The sequence below is a fragment of the Dipodomys merriami genome, unplaced genomic scaffold (genome assembly GCF_024711535.1).
Source record: "Dipodomys merriami isolate MVZ:Mamm:240054 unplaced genomic scaffold, mDipMer1.0.p SCAF_16, whole genome shotgun sequence".
NCBI classification, from domain to species: Eukaryota; Metazoa; Chordata; class Mammalia; order Rodentia; family Heteromyidae; genus Dipodomys; species Dipodomys merriami.
In genome coordinates this window covers 3,532,140-3,559,073 of record NW_027202937.1, presented here as the reverse complement: position 1 = coordinate 3,559,073, position 26,934 = coordinate 3,532,140, and the positions used below count along the sequence as shown (strand labels likewise).

At 47.8% G+C, this 26,934-nt stretch overlaps 3 protein-coding genes across 5 annotated transcripts in view; 1 reads left to right on the top strand and 2 right to left on the bottom strand.

Annotated features, from left to right (window-relative positions):
* Positions 1 to 174: 174 nt before the first annotated feature.
* On the bottom strand, positions 175 to 3,858 carry Yipf3 (Yip1 domain family member 3). Of its 2 annotated transcripts, none has more exons than XM_070023663.1 (9): positions 3,584 to 3,858; positions 2,761 to 2,958; positions 2,225 to 2,331; positions 1,540 to 1,585; positions 1,330 to 1,422; positions 1,055 to 1,186; positions 750 to 870; positions 518 to 671; positions 175 to 392 (listed from the first exon to the last, which is right to left on the bottom strand). In XM_070023663.1, the coding sequence occupies exons 1-9, from the start codon at positions 3,662 to 3,664 to the stop codon at positions 191 to 193; spliced, it is 1,134 nt and encodes a 377-aa protein (XP_069879764.1). In that variant the 5' UTR covers positions 3,665 to 3,858; the 3' UTR covers positions 175 to 190. The 2 variants fall into 2 exon arrangements, with proteins under 2 accessions (XP_069879764.1, XP_069879763.1); XM_070023662.1 differs by having other exon boundaries at positions 518 to 641; positions 757 to 870; positions 3,584 to 3,850.
* A 70-nt stretch (positions 3,859 to 3,928) lies between these two features.
* Polr1c (RNA polymerase I and III subunit C) lies at positions 3,929 to 8,897 on the top strand. Of its 2 annotated transcripts, XM_070023664.1 has the most exons (9): positions 3,929 to 4,034; positions 4,121 to 4,192; positions 6,008 to 6,115; positions 6,551 to 6,683; positions 7,341 to 7,460; positions 7,543 to 7,695; positions 7,830 to 7,979; positions 8,356 to 8,472; positions 8,580 to 8,897. In XM_070023664.1, the coding sequence occupies exons 1-9, from the start codon at positions 3,966 to 3,968 to the stop codon at positions 8,696 to 8,698; spliced, it is 1,041 nt and encodes a 346-aa protein (XP_069879765.1). In that variant the 5' UTR covers positions 3,929 to 3,965; the 3' UTR covers positions 8,699 to 8,897. The 2 variants fall into 2 exon arrangements, with proteins under 2 accessions (XP_069879765.1, XP_069879766.1); XM_070023665.1 differs by lacking the exons at positions 3,929 to 4,034; positions 4,121 to 4,192 and adding an exon at positions 4,337 to 4,449.
* Xpo5 (exportin 5) overlaps positions 7,994 to 26,934 on the bottom strand; it is a 42,034-nt gene continuing 23,093 nt past the window's right edge. The window contains exons 15-32 of the mRNA XM_070023660.1: positions 26,502 to 26,657; positions 23,229 to 23,270; positions 22,523 to 22,612; positions 21,336 to 21,535; positions 20,523 to 20,622; positions 19,496 to 19,677; positions 19,033 to 19,133; positions 17,872 to 17,968; positions 17,113 to 17,248; positions 16,258 to 16,356; positions 15,514 to 15,560; positions 15,070 to 15,167; positions 14,229 to 14,291; positions 13,240 to 13,322; positions 11,592 to 11,699; positions 11,337 to 11,474; positions 11,038 to 11,202; positions 7,994 to 10,868 (exon numbers count right to left, since the gene is read on the bottom strand). Of these exons, the coding sequence (XP_069879761.1) occupies positions 10,731 to 10,868; positions 11,038 to 11,202; positions 11,337 to 11,474; positions 11,592 to 11,699; positions 13,240 to 13,322; positions 14,229 to 14,291; positions 15,070 to 15,167; positions 15,514 to 15,560; positions 16,258 to 16,356; positions 17,113 to 17,248; positions 17,872 to 17,968; positions 19,033 to 19,133; positions 19,496 to 19,677; positions 20,523 to 20,622; positions 21,336 to 21,535; positions 22,523 to 22,612; positions 23,229 to 23,270; positions 26,502 to 26,657 (2,043 nt within the window). The 3' untranslated portion in view covers positions 7,994 to 10,730. The remainder of the gene's footprint in view (positions 10,869 to 11,037; positions 11,203 to 11,336; positions 11,475 to 11,591; positions 11,700 to 13,239; positions 13,323 to 14,228; positions 14,292 to 15,069; positions 15,168 to 15,513; positions 15,561 to 16,257; positions 16,357 to 17,112; positions 17,249 to 17,871; positions 17,969 to 19,032; positions 19,134 to 19,495; positions 19,678 to 20,522; positions 20,623 to 21,335; positions 21,536 to 22,522; positions 22,613 to 23,228; positions 23,271 to 26,501; positions 26,658 to 26,934) is intronic.

The window sequence follows — 26,934 nt, the reverse complement described above, 5'->3', positions numbered from 1 at the left end:
GGGAGGAGGTGAGGGGTCTCGGAGGAGCTGACCCACTTTCTGCACTGGCTGCAAAGTCTTGCAGTCTTGGCCAGGAGTTTCTGGCCCTGTGCCCTTGAAAGGCGCTGGTGGTGTCAAGGAGGTTCTTAAGTGGCTACAGCTCAGTGGCACAACAGACCACATCAACAAGACACATTATCAGTACTGTCCTTTAATCCTCCACTCTGCGGCAGGGGGACAGCTGGCCAAGGGTCTCAGGTGGGGTCAATGTGATTGCAGGGCCACTGAGACAGCCTTGGCTGTGGCGTTGAGCAGAGTGGCCCGCAGCCTGGCAGCTGGGGGCACGGCTGGGACATCCCTGGGGACTCTCTGCATGGGTGGGATGTTGGGGCCCTCCAGTGTGTCCAGGATCCCTGAAAGGAGGATGGAAAGTGGGTGAGCTGGCTGGCCACCTCCCCAGGCGGGCTCTCTGAGCAGCCGCTGTTTTGCCCCACCGCTCGCTCACCACTCTCCCCATGCAGGGCCTCCTACCACTTACCCTCTACCACCTTGTGGTAGGCAAAATGCAGATAGAGCAGGAAGAGCATGTGCAGGGCAGCTAGTGTGCCACACAGGAGCAGCCGCTGGGTGGGGCCCACGGTCCGTGACACCAACACTGCCACCTGGGGTCATAGGAATATGGTTGAGAGGGCCTGGTTTTAAAGTGAGGGATAGGGCAGGTACTCCCAAACCAGGGCAGGACCATCCAAGAGCCCTCAGTGGGGGTGGACCACTTACCATGCGCAAGGTGGACAGCCCACCCACCAGCAGCCAGAAGAGGTAGAAGAGGGCATGGAGGTGGATATTATAGGTGATGAACAGGACAATGCAGTGCCCAAAGAGACCATAGCCCTGTGGAGAAGGACGGCGGAGAGGAAATCATGAGGGTGGGCAGCCTCTGGCCCTCAGGAGGCCGCTGGTAAACAGATGGTCCTTTGGCTTACTCCTCCCAATCCAGGCCCAGGGGCAGCCCATGTCCTATCCTAGCTACTCTTTTTATGACCACCCTTGCCCACCACCATACCAGGTTCCTTACCAGCAGTGCCAACATCTGGAGCATGGTGATCTGGGCATTGCACAGGTAGGCAAGGAAGTAAATGAAGGACGACACACCTAGCCAGTAGCCAAAGCAGGTGCCAATAGCTGTGCCCATCAGGGTGCCTTCCCGCTGTGGGGTGAAGGCTCGACTTAGTAAAAGGAGTCCTGAGACCTCAGCTTCACCCAGGGCCTTTTGTAGGGGCTACTCCTGCCCTGCTCTACCAGCTTTCAACCTCCTTCAGCCACCCCTACCCCAAGGCCTGTCCGGCTTACGATAATGGTGTCAGATGTCTTCATCCCATGCAGAAGGATGGCAACCAGCGTGAAGACCAGCATGAGAGGCCCATAGAGTTCACCTGCGATTTTCTGTGAATGAACAACTCACTCAGGCTGGAGGGTGCAGGGCCCGTCTCGTCTTTATGCCTTTTCAGGCTTCAGCTGGTGCTCCCTCCCCGCTCCCTTTGAGACGTTGTTCCTATTCACCTGGGGGAAGCTGACCATCTTGATTGGGATCATGGACTCCAGAAGCCTGGGGGAGGAGAGATGAGAGTGGAGACCACACTAAGCTGAAGATTGTGGAAGTCAAGGCCTGGCTGTTACTCATTTTTTCTTTGCTTTTCTTCTTCTTCTTCTTCTTTTTTTTGTTTGCCGGTCCTGGGGCTTGAATTCAGGGCCTGGGCACTGTCTCTAAGCTTCTTTTTGCTACCACTTGAGCCACAGATCCACTTCCAACTTTTTTCTTTTTTTTTCTGGTCGGTCATGGGGCCTGAACTCTGGGCCTGGGTGTTGTCTCTCAGCTCTTCAGCTCAAAGGCTAGTGCTCTACCACTTGAGCCACAGTGCCATTTCCGGCTTTTTCTGCTTAGGTGGTGCTGAGGAATCGAACCCAGGGCCTTATGCATGCAAGGCAAGGCACTCTACCACTGTGCCACCTTCCCAGCCCCGGCTTCCAGCTTTTTCTGTTCATGTTCTACTGAGGAATTGAACCCAGGGCTTCATGCGTGCTAGGCAAGCACTCTACCACTAAGCCACATTCTCAGCCCTCTTACTGTTGGGGCTGCAGGGGGAGGGATGGAGGATACCAGAGCTCAGGGCTTGGTATTTGGTTGTAGTCTGGGTGGAGACTAGGTATGAGGTACAAGGAAAACTGCTGTCAGAAGGATCCTCACCTGCTTCGCACCTGGGCAGGCTCCACATCAAAGTAGGGTCTCAGGATGTCGATGTTGGCATACAAACTGAAGGCCCTGGAGGCTTGTCTTTTTCCTGCCTGCCACATCTGAAGCGAGAGGGGGTGGGTATTATGAGACTCTTGGCTCTAGACCTTGCTACCTATTTTATGTTAACATTTCTCCATAGCTCTAACTGGATTAACTGAGGTGAACATCATCAGCACCAACTCAAGAACATAGGACACAGCTGGTTGTGGGTGGCTCATGCCTGTAGTCCTAGTACTCAGAAGGCTAAGGGGAGCACAATTTGAAGCCAGCCAAGACAAGAAAAGTCTGTGAGACCCTTATCCCCAATTAACCAGCAAAACTTTGGAAGTGATGCTATGGCTCAAGTGGCAGAACACTAGCCCTGAACAGAAAAGCTAAAGGGATAGTATCCAGGTCCTGGGTTAAATCCTGGGACCAGCACCCACACAAAAGGAACACAGGACACGTCGAGATTCACTTTTCCATGGCAGGGATTCTGTCTTGCTTACCTGATCAGCCACCTGCCGGCTCAGCTGTCCCTTAAAGCCCTTCATGCCCAGGAACTCCCCATCCTCCTCCTCTTCAGCAGCGCCATCAGCATCTACTTCTTCCTCACGCAGGCGCTGGTGCAGCTCCCCCATATCCTCGAAGCTGGAGCCTGATGTGTCATCCATGTTCTCCATGTCAATCACAGCGGAGCCCCCACCCTGGGAAGACAACGGCTCGTAGAGTGCAGCACCCTTCTGTTCCATCCGCTAAGTCCTCCGCTCATCCCAGGGTTTGGGGCTTTGTTCTTGCACTGCTGAGGACACGGCTTGGAATCACTACCGATCACGCCATGCTCTTCCCCCTCACGGCTCCCAGGGACCCTGGGCTGCCAGCTCTGGCACTCTCCCAGGAAACCTACTACTTGTTTTCCACTCATGTTTCAATCCGGTTTGTCCTATCAAGCCCCAAAGAGTTGCGAAAGTGAGCGTTTCTTTTGCCTTCTCCAAAGCCCCAAATAAAATGGTGTACACACCGTGTATTTGGAACGGGTGCCAGTGGATCCCCGCACGGCTTCCCCCCGCCATGCCCGACCCCCGAAGCCCCCTCTCCCCACCCCCCTCCCCCGCCAACTTGTCGGGAAAGTAAGAGCCGCTTCCGTCAAAGCCTCGGGCCGGTCCAGGGCCCCGGGCCCGCTGGCTACACAGCAGCCCTGCTCGCCCAGGGCAGCACCAGCTCCCCTGACTTGGAGGGCGGGGGGGGGGGCAGGAGACCCCAGTGTTGCAGGCGGAGCAGATTCCGGGCTCACCTCAGGCCGGCCGCCGGACTGAGTTTGGGGACCATTACCTGGATGTTTTCCTCGAACCCTGACCATTCCGGGCCAGCTCCGGTTCGAGCGCCGCCGGCCGGCGCGGCAGAGGCTGCCATGTCCCTCGAGGGCTCCCGTCGCCGAAGCCGGTGCCAGCCTCGCGGGCAGAAGGAAGGATGGGCGACGCGGGCCTGGGCGAGGGACGCCGCCGGAGTAAGGGAGACGGACCGCCAGGCGGAACGCGAAGGGGAGAAACCCGGATGTTTGGCCTGAAGTGGTCTCCGGAAGTCGGGGACGTGGACGCCAACGGAACAAAGGATCGCGATATTTGGGACGCCAGGGGGCGGAGCGTCGTCACGGAGACGGCGGGGGGCTGGGAGCGCGCACGCGCCGGCCCTCAGGCTCGTGGAGAAGTTGAAGATGGCGGCGGCCCAGGCGGTGGAGGAGATGCGGAACCGCGTGATCTTAGGGGAATACGGGGTTCGCAATGTACGTTCAGGGGAGGGGGCGAGAACGGAGTCGGGGCGGCCCCGGCCTCACTGCCGTTTCGCGGACAGACCTCCTCTTTGCTCTAGGTTCACACCACCGACTTTCCCGGCAACTATTCGGGTTACGACGACGCCTGGGACCAGGACCGCTTCGAGAAGGTGGGTGGGGCCGGCGGCGCCCGGGGGGGCGCGGGGCGTGCGGTGAGACGGCCTGCGGGAGCGGCGGTGGCTCGGGCCGCGCTGGGCCGCGCGCGCCGGGCTCGGGAGCCGCGCCGCCCGCACTAGCCGGGTGAGACGGAGCTCCTGCCGCGACGCGAACCGGGGGATGTCTGGTGTAAACAGATGATTGCAGGATCAGAAGGCGGTTGACGGCGGCGAGGACGGTTGGGAGAGGTTAGGAGCACCCGCAGAAGCTGGTAATCTAGACTGAAAGAGCGCCGAGGGAGGTGGCTCACCTCAAGTAGTTCATTACTGCCAGAATGGTGGCTAAGTGGAAGGGAAATAGGAGTGTATTTTAGGCACTGAAAGGCTTAGTGAACTCCTGAAGAGTTCTTAAGCAGGAATGATGAGATTTGCTGTCTGAATTTGAGGGTGGTTATACATTGTCAGTGTATCTGTTAGATTGGACGTAGGAGCCGAAGTTGAGGACATGAGAGGAAGGAGTATGGGGAAGTAACAGGTAAACTTGTGATTGTTTTGGTTGAGGTAGAGGGAATAAAATAACCTGGTTTGGGGATCTAGTCTGTTGGATGGTGGTATCAGTATTTACTGATAAAGGAAAAGTGGTTTGGAGCCTGCCTGGCACTGAATATAACCTGGTGCTCTTCTTAGGAGGCTGAGATTTAGGGATGGTAGTTGGAAGCCAGCTAAGACTTTTATCTCCAATTAACCGGTGAAATCCAGAAGTGGAGATGTTGCTCAATGCCTGCTATAAATAAGCAAAAAAAGCCTAAGGGACAGCACTCAGACCTTGAGCTCAAGGAAAAGGCAATGATGAGGCATTATTTCCTGCATGGGAAAGTCTACAGGCCAGATTATATGTCTGAAATAAGGTCAGGCTAGTGTCATGATACACGCTTGCAATCCAGCATTTAGGAGGTTGAGGCAGGAGGATCATGAGATTGAGGTCAGCCTGGGCTACATAGTGATACTGTGTTTCAATAAAGAAAAAAAAGGTCAGAGACTGCTGGGCACTGGTGGCTCATGGCTTTGCTACTCAGGAGGCTGAGATCTGAGAATCACGGTTCAAAGCCAGCCTGGGCTGGAAAGACCCAAGAGACTCCAGTAAACCACCAGAAAACCGGAAGTGGTGGTATGGCTCAAGTGGTAGGGTGCTAGCTTTGAGCTGAAGAGCCCAGGCCCCCAGAGGTTAAGCCCCACGACCGACAAAAAAAAAAAAAAAAAAAAAAGGCCAGACAAAAACCATAGTAATGAAGCTGGTGCTGCTGGCTCACACGTGTAATCCTAACTGTTCAGGAGGCTGAGATCTGAGGATCAAAGCCAACCCCAGGCAGGAAAGTCTGTGAGACTCTCATCTCTAGTAAGTCACCAGAAAACCGGAATTGGCACTGTGTCGCAAGTGGTAGAGTGCTAGTCTTGAGCCAAAGAGCTCAAGGACTGTGCTCAGGCCCAGAGTTCAAGCCCCACAACTGACAAAAAACAAAATGTAATGGTAAAACCATGTAGTTGAAATGGTGTAAAAAAAGATGAACAGTTCCATGCAGCATCTAGTAAGAAAACTTTGCAGTATGGAAGAGCCCTGGCTGGTTTGGTTATGAACCATATTGCATAGAGGCTCAATGAATGGATAGCAAAACAAGGGAGACTCTCAAGGACTGGGGAAGAAGAAAGAATATCCTAGGGTCACATAGGCAAAGAAGGTTTTGGGAGTGGGGTGAACGTCAGTATGCTAAGGAAATTAGATACCCAGGGGATAGTTGTGAAGAGGTATTGGTTCACACTTTGTCCCTCTAGAATTTTCGTGTGGATGTGGTACATATGGATGAAGACTCACTGGAGTTCGACATGGTGGGAATCGATGCAGCCATTGCCAATGCTTTTCGAAGAATTCTATTGGCTGAGGTATTAATAGACACGGAGGGGAGGCTGGGAATTGCATGGAGAAAACTAGAATATCAGTTGTAGGATTGTCTAAACCCCTTTGGCTGTGTGCTTTGCTCATGGGCTGTAATCCTATTGACTCTAGAGGTGGAGATGGGAGGATCACAGTTCAAGTCCAGTTTCTATCTGAAAAATGACTTTAAAAAGCAAAAGGGCATGGCTCAAGTGCTGAGAGAGTCTGAAAATAAATGGGATGCCCTGAATTCAAACCCTTTCCCCACTCCCCAAAAATTGTCCCTGTCATTCCTACAACTTTAAGATTTTCTGTGATTTGAGCTTTATATAAAACTCTTCTGCGAAGGTGTCCTTAGCTCAGAAGATGGAGGAATGGGTGGAGGAATGGGTGGATAGCAGATTGGGCTTTTGTAGACCAGCAACTCTTGATTCCTTGGACAGGTGCCTACAATGGCTGTGGAAAAAGTTCTGGTATACAACAACACATCCATTGTCCAAGATGAGATCCTTGCTCATCGCCTGGGGCTCATTCCCATTCATGCCGATCCTCGTCTGTTTGAATATCGTAACCAAGGTAAAGGAAATTCAGAGAAAAATGTTAGAACTCTGCCCTAAAGTACATTCTAGAATTGGGCTATTTATCACTGTTGTGGCCTTGGGCAAGTTAACAGTCTTCCAGTAGGTCTCTTTTCTCTATGGGAACATTTGTCCTGGCTTTCTTTTTTTGTTGGTCATGGGGTTGAACTCTGGGCCTGGGCACTGTCCCTGAGCTCTTCAGCTCAATGTAATGCTCTACGTCTTGAGCCACAGCACCACTTCACACTTTCTGGTGGTTAATGGGAGATAAGAATCTCATGGAGGGGCTGGGAAGGTGGCTCAGTGGTAGAGTGCTTGCCTTGCATGCATGAGGCCCTGGGTTCGATTCCTCAGCACCACATAAGCAGAAAAAGCTGGAAGTGGCACTATAGCTCAAGTGGTAGAGTGCTAGCCTTGAGCTGAAGAGCTGAGGGACAGCGCCCAGGCCCAGAGTTCAGGCCCCACAACTGGCAGAAAAAAAAAAAAAAAGAATCTCGTGGACTTTTCTGCCTGGGCTGGCTTTGAACCATGATTCTCAGATCTCAACCTCCTGAGTAGCTAGGATTACAGCCATGAGCCACCAGCAGTTTGTGAAGACTTAAGCAGTGCCTAGCACTCAAATGCTCACTAGGTGCTGTGTCTTCCATTTGTACAGGAGATGAAGAAGGTACAGAGATAGACACACTGCAGTTCCGACTGCAGGTTAGGTGTACCCGGAACCCCCAGGCTGCTAAAGACTCTTCTGATCCCAATGAACTCTATGTGAACCATAAAGGTGAGCAGTGGTGTGAGCAAGAAGGCCCACCTGCTGAGGAGTGCTAGTTTAGCCAATGTGCTCTTGTTTTGATTCCTTCTAGTATATACCAGGCATATGACATGGGTTCCCTTGGGAAACCAGGCTGATGTCTTCCCAGAGGGCACTATCCGCCCAGTGCATGACGACATCCTCATTGCTCAGCTGCGACCTGGCCAAGAGATTGACCTGATCATGCACTGTGTCAAGGGCATTGGTGAGGATCCTGTGGGCCTGTCCTATCCTGATATAGGGAGTGGGGAGCCAGATGGCAGCGGTGCAGGTGTGACCAAGGAACGGAATGCTTAGAGGTGACTGGTTTTTCACAGGTGGATTCTCTGTTCTCTTTAGGCAAAGATCATGCTAAGTTTTCCCCAGTGGCAACAGCTAGTTACAGGCTCCTGCCAGACATCACCCTGCTTGAGCCCGTGGAAGGGGAGGCAGCTGATGAACTGAGCCGGTGCTTCTCACCTGGTGTTATTGAGGTGCAGGAAGTACAAGGTATACTATTGGGGTATTCTGGTCAGGACTTAAATGTATTTTTTTTCCAGGTAACAAGAAGAAGCAAAGGTTTTTGGGTCTTTTTTTGGGAGGGGGTAGGGGGTGTTGGGCTTAAATTCAAGGCCTGGGCACTATCTCTGAGCTCTTTTGGCTCAAAGCTAGTGACCTACCACTTTGAAACACAGAGCCACCTCTTAAGTTTTCTGGTGGTTAAACAGAGATAAAAGGCTCACAGACATTGCTGCCTGGCTTGCCTTTGAACTATGATCCTCAGTTCTCAGCCTTAGCTAGGATTACAGATATGAACTACTGGTACCTGGCTCCTTTTTTGGTTTCTAATAGACTGTGACATTGTAACATAGTTTGTTTTCATCAGGTAAAAAGGTGGCCAGAGTTGTCAATCCTCGGCTAGATACCTTCAGCAGAGAAATTTTCCGGAATGAGAAGCTGAAGAAGGTTGTGAGGCTTGCCCGTGTTAGAGACCATTACATCTGTGAGTATAGATAAAGCAGGGAGGGGGTGCTGCAGCTTACTTTCCAGAAAGAATTGAGTAACTTAGGGAGGGAGCTTCCTAAAGCTAAAGTGTCTCTTTGGTCCCAGTTTCAGTCGAATCCACAGGGGTGTTGCCACCAGATGTGCTGGTGAGTGAAGCGATCAAGATTCTGATGGCCAAATGTCGGAGGTTCTTGGATGAGCTAGATGCTGTTCAGATGGACTAAGGCTTGCACTGGAGTTTCTAGGATGGCTGTGCTCAGATGCTTCTGGGCGTTGAACTGCCCTACAGGACTGCTGTACCCAGTGTGTAGAGGTCCAATTCCAGCTTTATTTTCAATCAATACATTTTGTTAAATGTGTCACAGAATGAGACTTTTGCCTTTGTAAGGCCTCTGATGTAAATAAATTCATGTCCAGATGCTATCTTGTTCTAAAAGTATGGGACTTTTCTCCTCAGAGCAGTGGCACATTGAGTCCATGTCTTCTGAGAAAGGCCAAATTGAGGTGGTTCTGGGGGTGCAGCCAAACTCTAGGAAGATACAGAGCCATTCCACCTATCTCCTGGCATCAGGGGAGTTTCTCATAGGGAAAGTAAGATGGTAGGGGCTTGTCCTTAACAGTCACAGTGCTGACACAGTATGAAGAACAGCAAATCCTTTTAGACAAGACTGTCAGGGTCTGGGCCAGCCTGGGAGCCACAGTGAGATGCTGGTCTAGTTGGATAAACAAATCTGTCACAGTTTCAGATAGCTTAACAGCAGGCCCAGCTCTTCCTGTCTAGCCCCCCTTAAACTGGATGCTCTTGAAGAACTAAGCCTTATAGATCTCACTGTCGCTTGAAAAAGGCAGATAAGGAAGGCCCTTTCTATGTGAAACTGAGATTTTACTGACATGCAGATGTGTTTTAGTTCACATCTCTACAAAAAGATTCTATAAACAATAGAAAACATCTAGCATGAAATCACAGGATGTCCAAAATATTACAAGGTAATAAATACAGCTATACCCTCCACAGCCCCAACCAAACCAAGTAGGCAGCTGTCAGGTTTGGAGGAAAATAATCTTGAGATTACCTTCACAATCAAAAAACAGACCTGTGCACTAGATAGGAAGAAGGGGCAGACTTGTGTAGCACACAGCAGTGTGACACTCCCATGCCGTTTTCCAGCTTGCCTCTTAGTGTTACTGTGCTGCAGCCTGGACCAGCTAGGAGCAGTGGCTCCACTGACCTCTCATAGAACCTAGATGGTCAGCCTCTGGAGTACATGGTACCCTATGGTTTCTGTATGGCAAGCCTACTTTATGTCATACTCAGGCTTGGTCCCACACCCAGTTGCTATGGGAAAGCATTTTTTTTTTTTCTTTTGGAAATGGATCTTGAAGAAAAGAAAGAGATCGGGGACCTGAAAGACCATGAGGTTTTTTTAAAGGCACCTGGACTGAAGCAGTCCCAGGGAACTGTGGCTTTGCTAGCTGCTTGTCACAGATGTAAGCCTAGTTGGTCTTGGATGACAGTGACCTCGTAACAGAGTAGGGTACTATGGCTTTTATGCCTGAGTAGACCCTGAGGCTGGGGAAACGCTTGAGGGTCATTTGTAGAAGGGCAAGTATGTGAGCTCTAAGAAGGATGTTAGCACTAAGCCCAGCCCTGGTCCCTGGAGGTATGCTTGACACTGTGCCCTGACTTTAGAAATAGTTTGCAATATAGATTCCATCAGGTGACCAGATTCTTGCCCAAGACCGAGATGAGAGAACTGGCCAAATTGCATTCAGCACGTAGCACCTAATCCAGACATACCCATGGGGGTGGGGAAGGGTTCCCGCCAGCCCAGCAGCACAGAGCTCAGCAGGACTAGCAGTGGTCCAGGAGAAACCGGCACAAGGAGTTGAGGGCTGAGCCTCTGTGAGTCTGCAAAGCTGCTGTGTTGGGCACAGCACCCCCAGTTCCCACTCTGCGTGGGGGCAAAGGGCTTGAGGAGAAGGGCCATTCTGCTCTAGCTTTTCTTGGAAAAGCCACAAGTCCAAGTAGAATGGGAACTACCTGGGACACCTCAACAGAAAGCCCTAAATCTCTCTCTTGATACATTTGTAGAATTACTGGGGCCCTGCACAGGGCCCTCTCTGCTGCTCCAGACCTGGGTGTGTCTCCAGGCTGATCATGGTGCAAAGTGAGGTGGCATTGTGAGAGGGGCTAGAGATTAGCTACAGAGGGAAGAAGAGATGACAAAGGCTGAGGAAGATGCCCAACAGCTTGATTCAGGGTTCAAAGATGGTAGCCAGGCTGCCCCCGTCACTGTCCAGCACCTCTGTCTCCTGCATTGGCTTTGCTTTTTTGAAAAGTGAGGGGAGATTCTTAATGTGAACTTCTTTTCGAAACTGCTCTCCCAAGGGTTTCTGTAGAAAACAAAGGAGAAGGAACTGAGACTCGGGTCCAAGTAGTATGGTAAGAGATCATCCCACCATAACGGTCAATGACTGAGTTGGGTCTGGTTTACTATGACCCCTGCACACACATGGTCTAAGACCACAAGCAGCCCTGTGGGTTGGTAGAAGCATGACCTACCCCAATACAACCAGCAATGAGGCGTTTGAAATGGTCCTTCCGTCGCTTGTCAGCTGCTTTCTGCAGGGAGGGGTTCAGGAGCTTGCTGTCAAACTGGTCCAGAGCATCCTTTTGAATTTCAGGAATCTGTTCCATCACAGCTCTGATCTCTATGTACCTGGGGCGCTGAAGAGTAGGGATAAACTCACTCCAAGGTTTGGCATCTGCCACCTTCCCCAAACCCTGTCAAACCCACCTCTGAGGAAGCAGGCTGAGTGATGAGGCTGTGGCCAACCTGCCCCCATGTTCTCTGCACTCACCAGAGTCTCATATATCTGGAAAGCCAAGTGGACCAGGGAAGCCATGCACCCGTCATGCTGCCCGTGCATCTGTAAACCTTTGAGCACGCTGGTGAAAAGCCATGTGACAGCCTCTGCCAGTAAGGTCCCTGTCAGCACCTAGGGAGACAGCTGTGCTCAGGAGACAGGTCTCCAAAGGGCCCAGCACCCTGACTCTTCCAGCTGATGTAGCCAACCCAACCCCTGATGGTCAGGGAGAGGGGTGGCTAGCCATACTTGTTTGAGGAGAGGCCAGCAGAGCTGTGTGGTCGTTCTCTGACAGGACAGGGTATCTTTCCAGGCCAGGGAATTGAAGGCAGTAATTAACATTGCTGTGCAAACATCCTGAAAAGGAAAGGAAGCAAAATTAGGACAATGAGCACATTTTTCTGATGGTTCTTACATGTTAAGAATAGAATTTCAAACCAAAGGAGGAGGGTGCAATGCTTGGTAAGAAATGTACGCATTATCCTGCCCATGTAATTGTAACCCCTCTGTACAGTAAGTTCACAAATAAAATTAAATTAAATTAAAAAAAAAATAGAATTTCAGCTGGGTGCCAGTGGCTCACGCCTGTAATCCTAGCAACTCTGGAGCCTGAGATTTGAGGATCGCGGTTCAAAGCCAGCCCAGGCAGGAAAGTCCATGAGACTCCAATTAATTATCAGGAAACTGGAAGTGGCTCTGTAGCTCTAGTGGTAAAGCACTTGCCTTAAGCTGAAGAGTGCAGGGACAGGGACAGCGCCCAAGCCCCACGACAGACAAAAAAAAAAAAAAAAAAAGAATACAATCTCAGGGCTGGGAAGGTGGCTCAGTGGTAGAGTGCTTGCCTAACATGCATGAGGTCCTGGGTTCCATTCCTCAGCACCACATAAACAGGGAAAAAAAAAAAAAAAAAAGCGAGAAATGGTGCTGTGGCTCAAAGTGGTAGAGTGCTAGCTAGCCTTGAGCAAAAAGAAACTCAGGGACAGTGCCCACACCGAGTAGTCCCCAGGAACTGAATTTCAACTGGGCACCAGTGGCTCATACCTGTAATCCTAGCTACTCAGGAGGCTGAGATCTGAGGATTGTGGTTCAAGGCCAGCCTGGGCAGGAAAGTCCCTGTGACACACTTATTTACAATTAACCACTCAAAAACCAGAAGTGGCACTGTGGCTCAAGTGGTAGAGTGTTACCCTTGAGCATAAAGAGGCTCAGTGACAATGCCCAGGCCTTAAGTTCAAGCCTTAAATGGACCAAAACAAAAGAAGTTAGATTATTTAATTTTTTTCTTGGCAGAACAGGGAGTTTGCACTTAGGGCTTTGTGCTTGCTTAGGCTGGCTTGATATGGCTGAGCCATGCCTCCAGCCTGTTCTTCACTGGTTATTTTTAGGATAAGGATAGGGTCTTATTTCTGCCTGACTCAGGCCTGAGCCACAATCTGTCAACTTTCTGGCTTCCTGTTGTAACTGGGGTTACATGTGTGCCCCATATCCGGCCTTCCTCCATTAGGAAGAAGTCTTGCATATTTTTCTGCTTAGGGTATCTTGGTAATCTCAGCCTGCCACATAGCGTGGGATGGATGACAGGTGCACACCACTGTGCCCAGCTATGGAGTTTCATAAATTTTTTGCTAGAGTTGGCTTTGAACAATGACCCATCTGTTTCCAGGCTCCCAACTAGCTAGGTGACAGGCATAAACCACTAGTACCCAGCTAAGACCTGAGTTTCAAATAGGTAAGCAGGAAATAATAAACCAAAATGGTATATGGGAACCTCCATGTAGAAGACACATTCAGGCTAGGGTGGCTAGATACTAGGGACTTTGGGTCCTTTTTCTCTCAGAAAAGTGCACACATGTTCTCCATCTGGGTGAGGAGAAGCACCACCTGTTCCTGTACTCACCTCATGCTTCATCAGACATTTCCCCAGCTCTGTAAGCTCCGCCACTGGCGGAGGGGTGACTTCTGTGGCCATCATCTCTTCATCTGAAAGCAAAGCAGAATATCAAGCTCCATCCTTTCAGAACAGAAGGCCACACAGCATGTCCTCAGCTGTCTGGTGCTGATTAGCACAAGTACTCCCCATGGAAGGAGGCTGAAGCTTATGCCTAGGGAGGATCTGCACGCTGGGCAGCATGTGCAGGGCTGTCATTGTTGAGCACATATGTAAGTGTCCACTGCACATTTGTCACTGGAGTTATAAAGGTATAGGCTGGTTGGGCGCCAGTGGCTCACATCATCTGTAAATCTAGCTATTTAGGAGACTGAAATCTGAGGATCCTGTTTTGAAGCCAGCCTGGTCAGGAAAGTCTGTGAGACTCTTTACTCTCTATCTCCAATTAGTCACAAAGACAGCCAGAAATGGCACTATGTATGGCTCAAGTGGTAGAATGCTAACCTTGAGCAAAAGGCGCACAGGGACAGTGCCCAGGCCAAGAGTTCAAGCCCCAGGACTGGCAAATAAGGTATACGCCAGAATCCTTTCCTTATGGGACTACATTCTACTGAAGGACACAAGTAGTGAGAACATAATGCATTTAGTAAAGAAGTGCCAGGAAATAAACTGTAGTGGAGGAAGATTACAGAATGGCTGGAGCTGCTATTTTTGGTAATTTGATCATGGAAAACCTCTTGGAGGAGATAACATTTGTGCAAGATCTACATGAATCAAGAAGTTAGGATATATATAGCAAGAAGAAAATCATTCTAGAAACAGCATGTGCAAAGGCATTGAGGTAGAGTGTGCTTGTGGGAATACAACAAGAGCACAACAAGAAGGCCAGCATGATGAGCTCATAAAGCCACAGGTGTCAGATCCCAGCCTCGCCAGGTACAGAACAGAGCTGTCACAGCCCAAGAGGATCCCCAGGACTGGGCCACCCACTCACTCACCATCCCCATCGGCAGGGGGAGCTGTACTGTGGTCGGCACTCTTCTTTGATACACAGCAAACGGCTAAAGCAAGACAACAAGGTTTTTGGACAAGGTTATTTCTGGCCAGGTGAAGGGGAGAGGTAGTGAAGTACAGAACCCAGCTTTTCCAAGGCTTCTTTTGACTACAATGAGTTCGGGTCCCTCTTCATATTCAGTTAGCTAGGGGGAAGAGAGGGGCGGTGGTGGGAGAGGAATGGATTACTGGCCAGGACAGGACACTGGAATGCCAGACTTAAAAAAAATAGACAAGAAAATAAATCTTCATATCTAAAAAAAGTTAAATTTACCTTATTTTAATAAAGCTAGGCAGTTATTTCTAATATCCAAATTACTCCTTATTTCAGATTTCATATCCTAGCCTGAGTACAATTCAATTCAGTTCATAGATTATCTAGCTTATCTTTAAATTGATTGAGGACCAGCTATAGCTTCTACCTGGCTAATTTTTTTTTTGTTGTTGGTCATGGGGCTTGAACTCTGGGCCAGGCTCTGTCCCTCAGGTCTTCAGCTCAAGGCTAGTGCTCTACCACTTGAATTATAGAACAGCACACACACCATAGTTTTCTGGTGATTTAATGGATAAGAGTCTCATGGACTTTCCTGCCCGGGCTTGAGCCACAATCCTCAGATCTCAGCCAGGATTACAGATGTGAGCTACCGGTGCCGAACGCTAATTGTTGTTGTTGTTGTTATTATTAACCCAACAACATTGCTATAAGCCTGAGTTTTTGCATCAACCTAGCCTCCCTGGAGATGGCTAAAGTATGTGCACTAGCCCTGGCTCCCATACGTCACTTACTGATGAGGTCCATGACTTCTCGGGTTAACATCCTCACCAGCTGTTCCTCTAGCATCTCTTGAGACTCTGGATTTTCCTCTGTGGGCTCATCTTCTCCACTGCCAAAAACCAGGAGACAAGTTCCATAAGAATATATAAGAGGAAGGGTAAGGAAACAGCAACCCTCTCTAGACCCTCTGTGCGCAGCTTCTGGCTTCCTTCAGATCTGTATTCTACACAGATGCTGAGCCAACGAGGGTTGTTACTACTAGCGACGTAGCCCCATGAAGACTTGATCAGTGGCTGCCTAAAGTCACAGTCTACCATATAAATCAACGACTGAGGCTTAAAGATGATAATCCACCACTTGTCTAGCCCCATGACAGCAGAATCCCTGCCCCTTCTTCCTTTACCCCTCCCAACCCAGATGCTAGCTCACCACCAAATAGTGGGTATACTCCTTACCCCAGCTGGCTCCTCTGGTTGATGACTTGCCATTTCTGGGAAAGTCTCTGGGGAAACAGGAGGGAAGTGCTGGGATGGGGGAGCAGACTAGAGCACATATCTACAGTGCTAAAACGAGCCAGGGGTGACTCTACTATCAATGGCAGGTCTCAGAGGTCCACACAAGCTCAAACACCTCGGCTTAGGAGGCTTTAACTTTTTTTTTTTATCAGTCGTGGGGCTTGAACTAAGATCCTGGGTGCTGTCCAGCTCTTTTGTTCAACGCTAGTGTTTTACCACTTTGAGCCACAGCTCAATTCCTGGTTTCTGAGTGGTTAATTGGAGAAAAGAGTCTCACAGGGACTTTTCTGCCCAGTTTGGCTTCAAACCATGATCCACACATCTCAGCCTCCTGAGTAGCTAAGATTATACATGTGAGTCACCAGCACCTGGCTCCAGCTAACAACATTCTTAGAATTCTGAATCTCTGGACCCTCTATCAACACCCAGATTCCCCCCACCCCACCCCCCCCACCCCCGCCTAACTGCTGAATTAGGGACACAGGCCCAGGAGAAACATTTGTCTGAGTGTCACCTCTCCTCAGCAGGCAGGAGGTAAGGAACAGAATCTACACCTGAAAGTGCTTCGTGCGTGGGTGAATCACTTCAGTTGCCCAGGAGGACATAATAAGAATGCTCAAAAGACTCAGGAATGGCCAAGGAGGACCGAGGGTCTTCCTGTCCTCCTTGCTTCACATCTCTTACCATGTGGAGGTAGGTGAAAAGAGGTCCAAGGATAGGAGGTACCAGGGCTTCATAGTGCTCTGGTGGACAGAAGAGCACAAGAGGCTTCACGAAGACCCGTGCTGCGGTGGGTTAAGAAGTTTTAGCCATGAGCAGAGGCCCCTCACTCACCTGCCGGGCAAGTAGTGGTGAGATGGCAAGAACATACTGTGTTAATAGTTCAAATCCCAAATAGCATCTGAATTTGACTCCCTTATTTCTGTAGTTTAACTGTCTTTTCTACCAAACTGCCCATTATGGGCACTAGGTTGGAGGAAGGAAAGTAGGACACCCTTATAATAAGCTCACCTTCCCCATTTTCCTTATTATAACTTCACATGAGACACAAATTTACACAAATTTACAAAAGAGCCTGAAGCCAGGCACAGTGGCTCTTGTTTGTAACCCTACCAAAACAAACAAACAACCCTAGCCAGATGGAGCCCAAGCTACTGAGGAGCCTAAGGTAGAAGGACCATTAAAATACAGGAGTTTGAGCCAGCATGGGCAACAAAGCAAGATCCCATCAGAGAGAGAGAGAAAAGAGAGAGAGAAAGAGGGGGGGGAAGGAAAGAGCCAGGTATGGTAGCTCGTGCCTGTAATCCAAGGTAGTACAGAGGTCCTAGGTGGAAGGATCTGTCTGGGCTACATGGTACAGAGAGACCTTGTCTCAATAAACAAAATAAGAATACTCTTTGAATTTTTAAATCTTCCTGTCTTCAATGAGATTACACTATTCTATCCCAGCTGCTCCTTGAAGCTCTTCCTTCTTCTCCCTGCTTCCTGTCCCTAATTCTCTGGCCCTGTGGGCTGTCTAGGAATTTCTGAAAGGATATGAAGCATGGGTCTGAGTCGGTAATCAGGAATATTGCTCAAGTTGATGAAGGCTGAGCCGAGAAGCTGGGTGGCAAGGTCCTCCACAGTGTAGAAGTCCTGCTGCATGGAAGGACCTGCCTTCCCCAGAATATGGAAACTGAAAGATAAAATCGCGGGCAGTGACAAATCCAGTGGTCTTTCCTGCCCCCAAGGATTTCATTTCTGGTCTGCACTAAGATTTTTAGCTAGAAAAGCAATTGCATTTACACCATAAGAGAATGTGAGCTTTGCAGATTCAACTGAAACTTTTGACAAAATTATTCTTCCCCTCCCACACTGAACACAGTATCTGTTAAAACACAGGTTGCTAGTCAAGGTCCAGAGCACCCTTCCTATTGTGTAATGCAGACTCACAATGGAGGAACCTATGAGGCTGGCCTGAATACAACACTGGGTACCCAAGGCCAAAGCGTGGGTGTGTTGGCAGTGAGGGGCTGGGCAGCTGAGTAGAGGTAGCCCCATTCACTCTACTTTCTACCTGGTCTCAGCACTTCATGCACTGAAACACAGACATATGGGGCATGGACATTAAGTAAGAGCTAACAGGACAACTAGGAAGATACCAAGCCTGGGCAAATGGGCTTTGATTCAACACTAGCACCAATTTCCCTCTTGATTCTTGCCCCACCTTCGGTGTGCAATAGAGTTCCACATCAAAGACAAACATCTAGCCATTCCTGTAAGTACATATTCCAGAAGAGGACGTGGCTCCTTGCTTACCAGTTTTCATAAAGAGTGCTGAAGAAACGCTGCATTCTTTCCAAGACTGTTTTGTAGACAGGATAGTCATTGAGCTCCAGGAGAGGCTGAGGTAATCCTACAGAGGAAGAGGTCAGGAACACATTGCTCTGCTGCCAGACACAGGGCAGCCAGCAGGTAGGGAGTGTGAGAGAGAGAGAGAGTGTGTGTGTGTGTGTGTGTGTGTGTGTGTCTGTGTCTGCCTGGTTTTCCCTAGATGGGACCTGTACCAAACACAGTGACAATGCAAAAGGATTTCTCCATGAAGTACCAGGATGCCTCTACCCCCACCCCAAGATATGGAAACTCTTTTTCAAGGGAAGTCGGATGCAAGAGCCCCAAAAGGACAGCAGAGCCAAATAAAATCCATTCACCTCAGACTCAGAACTGTTTATGAAGTATACAGGTTATTTTATATTTCAAATCACAGTCAGAAGTTACCAGAGAGAACTGTTGTTCCATTCTAGTGTATCTCATGGGCCACATATTTCTAAAGCAGGAGCTCCTGGCTTAACTTGAAGAATGGATGGAGTATGTATTGTACAGTATTAACTTCCTATTATATTAGTGGCAATCCATGTCTTAGAAGTTCTATTTTAACTGATGTCTGCAACATAGACATTAAGTATAGTGATGTCCAAGACCATTTAGGCCTAAACACAGACCTGAGCATGAAAGGAAAATTAACACCCCCCCTTCCTTTGGTTAACTTTATAGCTGAGGAGTGCTCACTGGATACCTAGCTAAAGCTGTACCCGATAGGGAGGTACTCTCTCACTGAACTATGCCTCAATCCCTCCTGCATAAATTTTGATTGTGTACACAAATTCCCATGCACAAAGCCAGAAAGAATACCATTATCTTTCAGGCTAAAAACCATGGCTTACATAGAATCTAATGGCGCTGGCAGCTTGAAAGGGGTCAAATGGGGGGAGTGCCCTTGTGTGAGTTCTGAACGCTAAGATAATGGTGTATGTACACCTGCTCTTATAGAACTGAAGGAACTTCACAGTACATTTCTGAACAAATGGGGTTACGGTGGTGCCACACAAGTACAATGTGACACAATCACAACAAAGCTGCTCCAGGAGCCTATGGAGAGATGAAATCAATTTATGGGGAAATAAAGGTTCCATTTCTTACCTAATATAGCAGATTTTTCAGCTTCAAGCATATCTAGAGCCTTGGCAAAAGGCTCTGCCATTTTGGCTAACATTTCTGGTGCGTATAATGAATTGTGGGTTCTGAAAGAAACAAGAATGCACATGTCAATGTTTCTCTCTGGCACAGAAGGAAGGGTGGGAGTCAATGATGCGCCTCCACCCAGATAACTCTGCCTCAAGCATTCCTCCCAGCAGGAACAGTCCTGGACAAATGTGCACCTGGAGGTTATTCAGTATGCACTATACAATACCACAGCAGTGTCACTAAGAAGTGTGTGTGTGTGTGTATGTGTGTGTAGCCCTGAGGCTTGAAATCAAGGCCTAGGTGCTGTCCCAGAGCTTCTTAGTCCTCTACCAATTGAACCACAGCTCTACTACCACGATAAAGCACATACACTTTTGAGATTAAGGTAAAAATAACAGACCAAAACCTTATGACTTACCTTACAAGGGCAAGCAGATTGTCTAGAAGTTTCAGAATCTGCTCTGTGCAGGGGTTGCGGAAGATTGGATTGCCACTGGGTGTATAACCCACCACAAATCCCCCAGCTTTGGCCTCTTCTAGATCAGCAGGCCAGCAAGTTCGTTTTATAACACCCAAAATACTGTAGACACAAAAGCTCATCTGTGGAAAAGCAATAAAGAAACAAGAGTATATGTAAAAGAGGAAGAACAGACAAAGGATTGGTTAGATTTATTCAATGCTATAGCACAAGTGATGCAAAGGCCAGCGGTGAGGAGAGAACCTTCTGTTTCTCCCAACTCCACAGGATCTTTTGTCCTTTCCTTTGAAGTCAAGTTTGAAGGGGTCCACTCTGTAGGACGAGCAGTAGTTCTAGAAGTTTTCCCTTCATTAGGATGTCTTTCCAAATGTTTAGTCTCCTCTCCCACAAGATTGTAGTTAGAAGGAGGCTTCGACATGCTCTAAGACAGTGTTTTAACTGCCATTATTTCACTTAGTTTCCAAATTGACCCTAGCCTTCCAGCTTGGACTTTGGCAGCTTTTGCTCTAATCCCTTCACCTTATCTCTCAACCAACCTACTACCTGCCAGGTTACTGATCCTAGCGTTTACCTGGAGCCACGAACACTTTGAATAGCAAAGCACTTAAAAATCCTCAGGTGTGCAACTTGGCCATCTCTTAGGACTTGACATGCCAGAAAGCAATAGCAGGGAGGCCTCACCCTGCTGGCCAAGTTCTGACCTACTTCCTCATTACACCTTCAGTCTTCAGATCTACTAGAGATCCTTGAAGCCAAAATAATGACTTCATAGAAAAGACCATCTGCTCTGCTGTGGGAACTAACTCAAGAATTCAGGACTAAGGAAGAAAAGGAGAAGCTTAGGGCAACTGGAGACTCCAGGTTTCTCACCAGTATAGACAAAACAAACCTAAGAGAAACTTGATAATGGCAACCTCCTACACTTCTACCGGGCGCCGGTGTACCCCCATCCCCACAAGAGTCTTACTCGCGCTCGGTTCAAGCCACAGGGATCCTCCAGAGCTGGGTCACAGTTTTTCAGATCTGCACCCACATAGGCAATGAAAGAATCAACATCCAACAGCGCTCTAGAGGGAAGAAGGAGAAAGACAAGTTACCGCAGGATGTTTTAGGACAATTTCTCCTACGAATCCTAATAGACTGATTACTTGGCTTCAAAGAGCAGCTTTTACAGGAGGTGAGTTTAATGGTATCAATTGTCACTGGAAGGTTTAAATTTCCCTCCACACTCTCAGATTTCCTTAGTAGCAACTTATGAATTGGCAGACTCTGTGTGGTGGTTCCTTTGGCTCCTACTAGCCATTCTCCAAAGGTGCTGGTACTATACACCAAACCCACAGCAACCCAGGTGCTTGTGGCTCATGCCTATAATCCTCCCTACTCAATGGGCTGAGATCTGAGGGTCATGGTTCAAAGCTAGCTGGGGCAAGAAAGTCCATGAGACTTTACCTCCAATGAACCACCAGAAAACAGGAAGTGGAGCTGTGGCTCAAAGTGGTAGAACATTAGCCTTGAACACAAAGCTTAGGAACCGTGGTGAGGCCTTGAGTTCAAACCCTATGACTATCCTCCCCCTCCCACCTCTGCCCACCTCTCTTCCTACCTGTCCTGCTATGCCTCCTTCAGGCAAGGAGGTACTCTCATGAGATTAGATTACAAAGGACCTAGAGAGAACTTCAGCTTCCACTGATGGTGGAATATCTATATCCTTACAGAACACCCCCCTCACCATCCTGGGACTCTCAAAGCAGAAAGGGGGTTCGAAAACTGTCTCTTCTACCTTCGCATTTCCTCAGAAAGCCAGATTCGGGCCACAGGTGCCATCAGCTCTTCTAGGAACAACTTCTGACGCTCGTAGTTCTTGAACTGGTTGCTAATGAGAACCAGGGCTTCCATGAGGGCACATTTCTCCATCTGGGTCAGGAGGAGCTCATTGGAGAGGAGTTGCTTTACATGGTTATAAAGCATGTCAAAATTGGGCTGCAGACCACAAACAAAAAAGGAAGGAGGTAAAGAATTGATTTCCAGGAGGAGACGGTCCACTCAAAGAAGAAAGAAAATCAAGATGAGTCTAGGAAAGTCAGGCCATCACTGTTTTGTTTCTAAATTTAATTAACATTCTTTTGCCTGAATAGCAAAGCAATTATGTACAAGACAGTTATTGTCTTGATTTGGATAAATGCATTTTCCCACACAAGTAAGAAAAAGATTGGACTCTTCTACATCAACTTTATGGTACTCTTACAAAGATCAGTTATACAGGAAGACAATTGTTATGTACTCAAGAGAAGGAATTTCTGATTGTTACCTAGAATAAGGCTAAATTTGTACAGAAACTCCCCTCACCCTCAAAAAAGGGTTGAGATTTACATTTGGCTTTTCTCAAAATCAGGCACATCATTTGGCAGGAGTAATTAAGAATATCATGTAGTTAGCTGGTTGAACAGAGTTGAAGCACCTTGTTTGCAACTATGAAAATACAAAATGAAACCTCTTGAAATTGTTTGGAAAAGAGGGGAATGGGGGGCAGTTAATTTGTGAAATTGATTGGAATACATGGTAAACATGTATGGAAATGTTTGTAACCACCCCCTTCCTCTATAACTTATTTACGCTAATTAAAAGATAAAAACAAACCACATAGTAAAGAGTTCTGCAGTGAGAGGAATAAACATACAAAGAGAATCTTTCTTCAATGCAGTGTTGGGAATTGGACCCAGGACCTTACATGTGTTAGGTAAGCACTTTACCACACAGCTACATCCCCAACCCAGAACCATTCCTTTTTTTGGACTATATTTGCATTTTTAAAAAACCAAGCTAGAGAGAAGAACACACCAACTCAAGAACACTTATTCTGTGAAAACTGTGACTGCAGTTTTTCCTTTACGCGAGTTTTTCCTTTTCCGTATTACACAGCACTTGATAGGCCTCAGTGGTAGACTCAGCTGGGACCCAGAAACTTACCAGCACAAGCTCAGGGTAGTCACGACACATCTTGATGATGGAGGAACAAGCATGTCTCCTCACGTTCCTCACTGCCCGGGTTCTGGGAGCCTGGCAAGAGACCCTCAATGTCTCAGAGCCACTTGTAACTAACATGTGACTCTGAGGAAATCTCACAATGAAATCTTACAAACTCTAAGAATATAATGAGCTGGGCCCTGGTGGCTCATGCCTCTAATCCTAGCTACTCAGGAGGCTGAGATCTGGAGTTCACGGTTCAAAGCCAGCCTGGGCAGGAAAGTCTATGAGACACTTATCTCCAGTTAACCACCAGAAAACCAGAAGTGGTACTGTGGCTCAAATGGTAGAGTGCTAGCCTTGAGCTGAAGAGCTCAGGGACAGCACTTGGGCCGAGTTCATGCCCCATGACTGACAAAAAAAAAAAAAAAAGAATATAACGACATTTACAGTTATCTGAGTCACATAAATTCACATTTGCCCTAGAATGTCTCCAGAGCAAAACACTGAGTGAAAATAAGGTGCTACTACCACCCCTCCTTCCACTCATACAAAAATCTAGACCACTTACTACTTACAAGAAGTTAGCGGTTTAGCTAATGGTCTCACACCTATGATGCCAGAATTCAAGAGGCTGAGGCAGAGGGACTGAGTCCCACACTAGACAGGGATAGGGATCTGGGCTCCACAAAAAAGGTAGTAGACTTACCTTGGTTTCTTCAACAGTTTCAAAAGTGACAGATGAAAATAGCTGAGAGAGGAAGAAGAAAAAAAAGTCACTTCATGTGGTAATTATGAACAAATCCCAGAAATATATTCATACCAACAATCCAGCTTAAAAAGAAATAACGCTTTTCTTTGGTATTGCAAAGCCTCGGATGTCTATTTATTTCAAATATGTCTATAAGAAGCTGGAGATTCACTACTGTATCATTAAAATATCTTATGGCCAGGCGCTGTTGGATCATGCCTGTAATCCCAGCTACTGAGGAGACTGAGATCTAGGATTGCGGTTCAAAGCCAGCTGGGGTAGGAAATATGTGAGTGAGACTCACATGTCTAACCACCAGAAACCTGTAAGTGAAGCTGTGGCTGAAAAGTGGTAGAGCCATAGCCCTGGGTAAAAGAGCTCAGGGACAGGGCCTGTTCGTGATTTTAATTAAGTATCAATATCTTTCAATACTGTGAAATTTATATAATCATTTAATTTTTTTTTTCTTTTTTCTTTTTGGGTCTGGTTGTGAGGCCTGAACTTTGGGCCTGGGCGCTGTCCCTCAGCTCTTCAGCTCAAGGCTAGCGTTCTACCACTTGAGCCACAGTGCCACTTCCAGCTTTTTTTTTTCTGCTTATGTGGTGCTGGAAATCGAACCCAGGGCCTCAGGCGTGCAAGGTAAGCGCTCTACCACCGAGCCACCTTCCCAGCCCGATATAATCATTTAATCTTAATAAGTTATTTTAAAAAATCTATTCCATCACTCAACAGCCTAGTTATGGTATTAACAAATCTCTCTTCACTACTTTTGATTAAAAAAGTCAAAAGTTGGGGGCTGGAAAGGTGGCTCAGTTGTAAAGGGCTTGCCTTGCATGCATGCACGAGGCCCTGGGTTCGATTCCTCAGTACCATATAAGCAAAAAAAAAAAAGCCGGAAGTGACGCTGTGACTCAAATGGTAGAGTGCTAGCCTTGAGCTGAAGAGCTCAGGTACAGTGCACAGGCCCAGAGTTCAGGCCCACGACTGGGGGGGGGGGGGGGGGGGGGGAGTCAAAAGTTGGAATGATCTGGGCTAGAGGTATAGCTGAAGTCCCAGAGTACCTACCTAGCAAATACCCTGAGTCCAAACCCCAGTACCATTCCCCCCCCCCCCCAAAAGATGAGTGATCTACCTTGTCTGGATCCATTTTATAACTTCCCATCTACTCTGTACTCTGGCTGCTTCTTTGGCCTCTGTGATGGAATTAAACTGGGCTGAAGATCTAATCAAGAAACCCACCAATGGAAGTGGTGCTGTGGCTCAAAATGGTAGAGAGCTAGCCTTGAGCAAAAAAGCTCAGGGATAGCTCTCAGTTCAAGTCCCACGACTACCCCCTGTCCCCCTTCACCCCCCCAAAAAAGACTAAGACTCATTAAATTTATTGGGCTGGAAATGTGGCTTAGTGGTAGAGTTCTTGCCTAGCATGCATTAAGTCCTGGGTTCAATTCCTCAATACCACATAAACAGAAAAGGCTGGAAGTGGTTCTGTGGCTCAACTGGTAGTGTTAGCCTTGAGCAAAGTAAGTTCAGGGACAGTGCCCAGGCCCTGAGATCAAACCCCAGGACTGGCGCACAAAAAATAAAATAAAGAAACCAACTACACATTCTCCATCCCTGAATTTCTGTTGCAGTAAAGAACTTCACGTAAGTCCTAGTATGTGTGTAAAACATTACTTGATTCATTTCCCTGGCATCTTTTTCTTATTTGAGGCTTTTATCCTTTATGCTCCTCCTTGGGTAATAGTGACCCCCATGGTTCTCGGCTTGACTCACATTCATCTCTTTTGTTGTTGTTGTTGGTCATGGGGCTTGAATTTTGGGCCTGAGCGCTGTCCCTCAGTTATTCAGCTCAAGACAAGTGTTCTACCACTTGAGCCACAGCACCACTTCCGGTTTTCTGGAGATAAAGAGTCTCACGGACTTTCTTGCCCGAGCTGGCTTTGAACCACAATTCTCAAGATCTCAGCCTCCTGAGTAGCTAGGATTAGAGGCGTGAGCCACGGGTGCCCTGGTACCTGCTTAACATTCATCTCTTAATTCTGTATTTGTATCCTCTTTCTAGTCTTGGGGTGTCTACAATGATGATGTAATTAATCTCATCACTTTCTGGAGTTTAGACTTTTATTTAACTTTTTTTTTTTTTGCCAGTCCTGGGGCTCAAACTCAGGGCCTTAGCAGTGTCCCTGAGCTTCTTTAACTCAAGGCTAGTACTCTACCACTTGAGCCACAGCACTAGTTCTGGCCTTTTCTGTGTATGTGGTACTGAGGAATCAAACTCAGGGCTTCATGCATGCGAGGTAAGCACCCTACCACTAAGCCAAAAGCCCAGCCCCTGGAGTTTAGACTTTCAAACTCAACCCATTTACTGCAAGGTCTTCACCTTAAATGTTCTTGATTTATTTCAAACATAAGATTCAAAAATAGCTCTCTTCCTTACTCCTGTTCTCTTTCCTGATTCACCGTTCTCACTCAGATGGCAGCGCTGCTGCCACCAACTCATTAAACCAGAAACCTGAAAATGATACTATTCCTCTCTGTCACAAATCCCTTCTGATATGATAGTTAACATCACCTTTCTTAACTCTCCCTTATTCTTTTCTGTTTCCCAGTATCTGAATCTAGTAATTGCAGTACCATACAGGTACAGCATTTGTTCATGTATGTTTTCCTACATTGATTCCAAAGAGTAAGGTACTAGCATGGTGACTCTCATCCAGCATGCACTCAGTACATACTGAGTAAACGATGGCTCTTTTTTATTTTATTTTTTGTCGGTCGTGGGGTTTGAACTCTGGGCCTGGGCGCTGTCCCTCAGCTCTTCAGCTCAAGGCGAGCGCTCTACCACTTGAGCTACAGCGCCACTTCCGGTTTTCTGGTGGTTTATTGGAGATAGGAGTCTCACGGTCTCTCCTGCCCGGGCTGGCTTTGAACCGCAATCCTCAGATCTCAGCCTCCCAAGTAGCTAGGATTACAGGCGTGAGCCACCAGCGCCCGGCTCTTTTTTATTTTGCCTCACATACTTAAAAAAAAAAATTACAAAATCTAGAGCTAGGAATGGTAACATATTCTTCTAATCCCAGTATTTGAAAGACTGATGCAGGAGAATCAGGAGTTTGAAGCCAGCCTGGGTTACACAGTGGGATTATCTCAACCCTTTACACTTCCTCCCTCCCCCAAATTAGAAACAATTAGCTTAGAAATGTCGAAGTTCACTGAGGAGAAGGACTTTACCTTTGAGAAGACCTGGGGTAAGAACTCTGGTTTGTACGTGACAAATGGGAAGAGTGCTGAGACATTAGTGAGGACGCAGGAGAGGATGAGCGGATCCTTCACATCAAAGTTCAGGACCATGTGCAAGAGCTCTATGCCATCACTGACAGGAATCCCCTGAAAGCAGACATGACAAGGAGGCCGACATGGCTACCACACTCGGAGACAACTTCTCTTAACCCCAGTAACACAATTACTTATGATTTCACATACTGCTAATCAACTCTCAATTCTAAGCATGATTTCAGACACTAAATGGTGCTACCATAGCCATATCAAGATGAAGCAATTCCTACTACTGTTTGCAATTAAGGATGTTGCCAGTTCTTCACTATTAAGTAATACTAACACACGTTGTTATAAATAAAGTTAGAATTACTTTGGATCAAATCCA